Genomic DNA, 7,797 nt, shown 5'->3' with positions numbered 1-7,797 from the left:
TTTTTATTTTTTTTAAAGATTTTATTTATTTATTTGAGAGAGAGAGAGAGAAACAGCATGAGAGGGGATAGGGTCAGAGGGAGAAGCAGGCTCCCCGCCGAGCCGGGAGCCCGATGTGGGACTCGATCCCAGGACTCCGGGATCATGACCTGAGCCGAAGGCAGTCGCTTAACCAACTGAGCCACCCAGGCGCCCCTGGGTTTGTTCTTATTTAGGCTCATTCTTACTATACTTGAGATTTAGGTCTACAATATAATTGCCATTTTATTGAGTTCTGATGTGTCATAAAGTGTACTAGATTTTTACACATTATTAAAATTTATATACTATTGCAATTGTTTTTAGATGCCTCCCCCTTTCATTCTGGTGGTTCTAAAAAATTTAAGATGGTCGGCAAACCAAAATCATGGTATGCTTTCTAATTCATTCAATACATATATCATAATTTACTAGTTTCCAGGCACAAAGCTAGGGCTGTTAGAGTGAACAAAATAAATAGGCTCTTTGCTATCACGGAGTTTAACATGTAGGAGGAGTGTGCAGACATTACCAATATCTAATACCTATTTTGCTCACTTTTCATTACTAATAGCACCTTGATTTTGTTCCAATGGGAACTGACCCAGATTCTCTTCTGCTTGGGGACTCCTGTCGTCTTAGTGATAGGTACACAGCAGTATACCAGTTGAAATTTCATCAAAAGTTACTGTTTCCCAGAATTGAAGGAACAAGATCAGCTGCCTTTTGTCCTTCAGTCTTCTGAAGGTTCAGTGGTTAGACTGGACAATAACAAAGGAGGAGCAGGAAGGTAGATAGAACCTGGTTGCTCGAAGTCATTTTTGAGTAGCTACAGCCTTGGGCAATTATCCCAAAACTTTTTCTAACATGAGAAAAATTAGTCTGTTACTTTTAAGCCACTGTTTGTCAGGTTACTTGCTTCTGAATGCATTCCTAACTGATATAATAGATATGTCACAGAATGTCAATTGAGAATTTTCTTTTGACCCAAGAATTATAGCTGAGTCTTTGTCAAAGACAATATACCAAATGCACCATGGTATCAGTTAGAGAACCTTTAGTGCTTGGAGATAGCAACCTCCTCACAATGCTTAAAAAGAAGCCAATTTAGGGGCGCCTGGGTGGCTGACTCAGTTGAGTGTCCAACTCTTGATTTCAGCTCAGGTCATGATGTCTCTGCTGTGATAGTGAGAAAACAGCCGTAGACAATGCATAAATGAATGTATTCAGAACAGACAGTTGGTGAATTTGACCCACAGGCTACAGATCTTTAACTCCTAGGGATCTCTTAATCAGTCCCAATTGGAATATAGTTGAGAAAGTGATATGTTTAAATGTCTCGAACTGTCCTATCATTAAGGGTATCAGCATTTTTTCAGTAATTACTTTTAAGCTGTTTTCACCTGACTGTAATATAGAATTTTTAAATACAAAATTGCATTAAACACAATCTGTGTTCAATATTAAAGCTAAAAAAAAAAACCAATATGGACTACATTACCATGGGTACTACTTTGACTTTTAAAAATTAATTCATGGGGTGCTTGGGTGGCTCAGTCAGTTAGGCATCTGACTCTTGGTTTTGGCTCAGGTCATGATCTCAGGGTCGTGAGATGGAGCCCTGCGTCGGGCTCTGTGCTCAGCTCCCAGAGTCTGCTTGAGATCCTCTCCCTCTGCCCCTCCCCCCCGCTCATGCGCCCACACGCACCTTCTCTCTCTCTTTTTCTCTCTCTCAAATAAATAAATAAATCTTAAAAAAAGAAGCCAATTTAGAGAAACTGGCCTATTAGTAACCATGACACACCCAGTTGATATAAAGGTAGTGTTAGAAGAGAGGGAAGGTGAGTGTTTCGGGAGATGCACTATTTAGGAAATGAGGCTAATCTCTTTGTTATATCACATTTCGGAAGACACCTCAAAGTCAGAGGAGTCTGGTCCCAAAACATCAATTATCAAGCTTGGGGGTGTCCAAAGCATCTTTAGTTCCACTACATTGGGGACTAGAGATTGTCTCTCCTTTGAAAATCACTGACGGTCCAGCCCCTGATACTGGCAGGGCTTGTAGAAAGTGTCAGCAGAGAGATGCTGAGCCAAGAGAGGAAACAGTGGCAGGACAGCCTGCACCTCTTCTGTGTGGCATGGCAAATACATGTGCCTTTCATCTGCACCACGCAGCCCTGAGAATGGCCGAACACGCATTACATGCTGGAAAAGTAGGTCTCAGCAGCAAGAGAGTGCAGGGTGAGCCTGGGCGGTGGAGAACGTCGAGCCAGGACAGATTCCCCATGGTAGGGAAATATGCCATAGGAAGGAGCCCATAAGGTCTCCAGAAATACCTACAGCTGTGCTCGTAACAGATACAGCATTTCAGTATCTGCCCCATGCTGACAGGCAGAGTTAGCCTGAGCCATATCAAAACCAGCAGAAAGGGAACCACACCCTCACTGTGGGCAGGAACAGAAGGAACCTCTCCCCATTCCTCTCTCCTTGCCACCATATGAGCAATGAGAGGCAGGACCTGTGTGAGAATCGGACTCTGCGCCCCCTGCCACTACACGAAGCTAGAGGTACACGGATGTCTACCCTACAGTGGGAGATGATGGGAGGAGAGGGGGGAAGAAAATTTAAAATCAGGGAAGAAACTCAAGTTTTAAAATGAGTAAGATGTATTTCAAGAATTTGAATGAGAGAAAAAAATGGAAATGTACATAGTTAGGCCAAGATGTCCTTAAAGCTTCAAGCAAGGGGGATTTAATACTGAGCAGTTGTGGGAATGAGCAGCTGGAGGAGGAAAAAAATTAAACCAGCTCATCTTTCTTGAACCTCAAAAATTAAATAAAATTCCTTATAAAGTAATGCATTAAGTTAATAGTTAACAAATTTCAAAAGGAAGTAGAAAGTGTGTGATGACAGCTTGCAGTGGAGGTTCCCATTTGAAGGAACACATCTGGGGTGGTCAGAGCCCTGGGCCCCCAGCCCTGAGCAGGGGGAGGGAGGTAGGCGGGAGCAGCGCTGGGCAGGGAGAGGTTCCTGTGACCTACAGCAATGAAGGGCCTGAGACTGGAAAGAACTTGTTGGTCCCTTTGGAGAAACTAAGCTAAACGTACAAGAAGTTTGAAGGGACAGGTAGGAAAGAAAGCATGAAAATTCACTTGAGTCAAAGAGACTCAACCTGTCCCCAGGAAAAAACCAGAAGCTCCTGATAGGCATGAGAGAACACAAAGTGCCCTATTCCTTCTCCTTCACAATCAAATGCAGAGATGGCTGATATTCTTCTCAGTCAATTCAACTCACGCTTTGGTGCATATATTTGAGAGCTCTGTTGGCAGGTTCAGACGGTGGCTGTTGCCAATGACGAAATGATCAGTACATAGGACACTGCTCCACACATCAACTTTCGGAAGAAGGCTGTCAACTGCCTATAGGATTGCTGGGAATTTCCAATAGGCCTTTCAGTTGGCTCAGTCCCATGGCCTCTTTAGACCCAACTTATTTCTAGGCTTTTTCAATCTCTCTGCACAGATCCCAGGGACTCAGCCTGCTGGGCTCTCCCTCAGGAGTTGCCACCACCTACTCCTGGCTTACCTAAGCAAAACGCACATTACTCTCTTCCTGCTCTTCCAATTTCTAAAAGCAGTAGATGTGCTGTTCAGATGCAGCAGGAAAATTTTTGCAGGATTTTGCAGCACTGGACTGCACTTTGGTGGCCCCTTCTGTTTGGACCCGCATTACAGTGTTGAAGCAGCAGGAAGCAGAAAACAGCACAGTCCCACGGCTAGTTAGTTCTCTGCCTCCTTCCTGAATGGTAGAGCTCAACTCAGCTATTTCCCTAGCCTTCCGTTGGTCCAGTAACGTTGACTCTGACTGGTTCTCGGCTGCCTGCAGGGCAGTTTCTAGACTCGTCTCTAGCCAGCGAAACTAAATATGAATTCATTTGAGGATGATTTTCAAGAGACAAGGAGTGAATTCCAAATAATTCGCCAAATACGTGACAGTGCCTCCTTGCGTAGTCAACCCCTGTTAATTTCACTCAGTTTCCTTTGTCAGCTATCAAACAACAGAGAGCCAGCGAAAATCCAAATGATAAACTTAGAAGTGATACATGTGCCTTTTGGAAACATAAGAAACACTTACCCCAACCTCTGGCAGGGGATCCTTACGTTCAGGTAGGACACTGGTTCGAACCTATAGAGAAAAACAAACATTTTCTTTGGGATTTTGAAATAGAAACCAGTGCAGAAGCTTCACACAGGTGCTGGATGTCATTTTCTGTCATCGGGCATCAATTCAGACTCTGGGGTTAATCATTACTGAAGGTACCTGTGTGTACCACCTGCTGCAGCACCACAAAGGGGCGCTTTTATCGGCGCTAGGCTTCCTGCTTTTCCTAAGCAGACAGAACTGCCAGGTCCTCACCCCATCACCCCTCGTCAAATACAGAGATATCTGGGCTTAAGGTGAATCACCTTTTTTTTTTTTAAAGATTTTTATTTATTTGACAGAGAGAGAGACACAGTGAGAGAGGGAACACAAGCAGGGGGTAGTGAGAGAGAGAGAGAAGCAGGCTTCCCGAGGAGCATGGAGTCTGACGTGGGGCTCGATCCCAGGACCCCGGGACCATGACCTGAGCCGAAGGCAGACGCTTAACGACTGAGCCACCCAGGCGCCCCAAGGTGAATCACCTTTAATCGCCACAAAAAGCGGCCCTCATTCAATATTCAAGGGGAAGGAGAGAGTTGATATAGAGAAAGTTATTCCATGCAAGCTCAATAAATATTTATTTTCCAAATGAGCACCAAAACCCACAGTCTTTATAGGATATCCCTCCCACTTGAGAGTTCTGGGCCAAATTGTCAGATACCATTATCTAAATTCATTTGAAAACTAACTCTCAACTCGGGGAGAGGGAAATAACATAAAATAATCAGTCATCTGGGGAAGCTTTTCATATGTTTGAAAGTGTTCCAAGTGAAATATCAACTCCTTAGATGGTAAGTAGACATGTATCTTCTACTGAGCAGTGATCCTTAATCCTGGCTGTGCATTAGAGAGCCACCCGGGGACCTTTCAAACTCCTGGTGCTCTCTCCTGCCCCCGGATATTGATTCTAATGTACAGCTGAGTCAATGTTTCTCTATTTAAGAAAAAAATGTTTCAAATGAAATCACGATGCTCTTTCTCACTTAAGAAAAAGCTAGCAAAAGCAAGAAACACATAAAACCTAAATCTAGTATATCTTAATTTGAAGTAAGGATTGGATAAACAAGTTAAATGAATACAGGGCAATAGACAAGCATACTCTAACTGGAGAGCAGAGGAAATGGGGGATGGATGGGAGAGAGGAACCCCAGAAACACACGATCGATCAATATTTTAGGGGTCATTTTCACAAAATCCCTTTGGAGGTGCAACACTGCCAATCATAATTCTCTTGAAATCCTTTAAGTCCTGACATACCTGACCGTACCTGGTCAATTCTCCCAGGTTGAAGGGATACTTATAATACTGCTCATAATGTCAAAAGACTTGAACTAGCTCCTAAGGGCCTACTAATCTTTAACACGGTTTCCATTTCCTTGGAAAAAGCCTCAAGCCATGGGTAAAACAGTGCATTTTAACTTCCAGCTTAATGCTCTTTCTGTCTTTATGACAGATCCAGCACTATCACTTGCACAATTTGTCAGTCATTACGACTCAAAATTGTTCACCAGAGCACAAAATAAATGACGGTAGAGATCCCAACAGAGTAAGCAACACAATTTGCAGAACACACTCAATTCAGGATTTCATAACAGTGCTCACTGGCTAAGAGCATTTGCAGTGTGGTAGCTGCATTAATGTTCTTTGGTCTAGAATGTTCAGATGTACCATTCAGTCTCATTATCTGAAAATCATTAGCTGGCCTCAAAGGATGAGGAATCTATGTATTAACAGGGGACTGTAATGGACCATATAGTGTGTGCATATATATGATCCATCTCTCTCTCTCTCTCTCTCTCTCTCACACACACACACACACACACACACACATACAGACTATATACTTTCTCTCTCTCTCTCTCTATGTGTGTGTGTGTGTGTGTGTATGTTCAGGTAGGACAGTGGGTTCGAACCTACAGAGAAAAACAAACATTTTCTGTGTGATTTTGAAACAGAAACCAGAGAGAAATAGAGAGAGAGAGAGAGGGACTAGTTCTCGCCCTCATCCACAGTTTCACTTTTCATGGTTTTGTTATTACCCACAGTCAACCACCCTTCTCTGGAAGCAGAGGATCCTCCTTTTGATGTATCATCAGAAGGTCAATGCCAATGTGATGCTCCATCACCATGCCTATGTCATTCCCCTCACTTCATCTCAGCACATAGACATTTTACCATCTCACATCATCATAAGAAAGGTGAATATAATACAGTATTTTCAGACACACACACATAGCTTTTATTACAGTATATTGTTATAATTATTCTATTTTATTATTAGTTATTGTTAAACTCTTATTGCACCTAATTTAGAAATTAAACTTTATTATAGGTATGTATGTATAGGAAAAAATACAGTATATGTAGGGTTTGGTATTATCTGTGGTTTCAGGCATCTACCGGGGGTTTAGGAAGTATCCCCATGGATTAGGGGGGACTACTGTATACACACACACACATACACACATTATATATATAAGTTGTATATATACGTATATAATATATTAAGTGTACATATATATACACGTGTACGTATATATAGTGTACATATATATGTATATAGGATACATTTTGTATATATAAAAATGTATATCTAATATATATTAGAATGGACTATGTATATAGTGAATATATATTCATACACATGCAATCCATTCACACACACATATATATGTTTATGCATCATTTTAAGAAAATATTTGCCATCCAAATAACATTATCCAAAGGATATGCTTGAATTTAAAATAAAGTGAAAGAAGTCAGACACTGGTGGAGGTCAACATATATAGGACAGCATAAAGTGTATGTATATGTATACATACATACACTTTATATATAAACATATATAGTGATATGATATAATATAATGATATACTGTGTAATATAATGTTGGATATAATGTTAAATAAGGTAGAATAATATAGACAATTACTGCAATATGGTCTTTAAATTGATATTGACTTTATCAGCAGAACACTTATTCCTTATAAAAAAAAATAAACTGTTACAGAAGGGGGAAAAAAGATTCTTAACCCAAAGTTGTATACTATGAAAAAATTGAAAGATATTCATAGACTAGTTTGCCATTTCCAATGTGTGTACATGTATGAAGAAGAGAGAGATAAAGAATGAACTTCCCTTTACATGATACAAGTATTTTTAAAAAATACATGTATGTCATAATTTCCTAAATCAAGGCATGCTTAAAACACTAGCAGAGCTCCTGATTTAGAGGAATTGAAAAACAGAACTTTTATAAACCAATTTTAAATTTTATAAAGTCAGATTTTCAGGGTGCCTGGGTGGCTCAGTTGGTTAAGCGTCTGCCTTCGGCTCAGGTCATGATCCTGGAGTCCCGGGATCGAGTCCCACATCAGGCTCCCTGCTCAGCGGGGAGTCTGCTTCTCCCTCTGACCCTCCCCCTCTCATGTTCTCTCTCTGTCTCATTCTTTCTCTCTCAAATAAATAAATAAAATCTTAAAAAAAAAAATAAAGTCAGATTTTCATATGAAACATTTAAGATAGTCTATATGTATAGGTCTAAAACTTTTATACTTATGGTCAATGCTACAGATATGT

The 7,797-nt window shown here is 40.9% G+C and overlaps 1 protein-coding gene across 1 annotated transcript in view; it reads right to left on the bottom strand.

Annotated features, from left to right (window-relative positions):
- The window catches only part of INPP4B (inositol polyphosphate-4-phosphatase type II B), a 631,805-nt gene that overhangs the window by 194,909 nt on the left and 429,099 nt on the right, over positions 1-7,797 (bottom strand). Inside the window, exon 9 of the mRNA XM_081813115.1 lies at positions 4,153-4,203. Within this exon, the coding sequence (XP_081669241.1) occupies positions 4,153-4,203 (51 nt within the window). The remainder of the gene's footprint in view (positions 1-4,152; positions 4,204-7,797) is intronic.

This window comes from Leptonychotes weddellii, chromosome 2, assembly GCF_054177405.1.
Source record: "Leptonychotes weddellii isolate Sample4059 chromosome 2, ASM5417740v2, whole genome shotgun sequence".
In the NCBI taxonomy this organism is placed as follows: Eukaryota; Metazoa; Chordata; class Mammalia; order Carnivora; family Phocidae; genus Leptonychotes; species Leptonychotes weddellii.
Note: the sequence above shows the minus strand (reverse complement) of the source record. Positions and strands in the feature narration are given on the sequence as shown.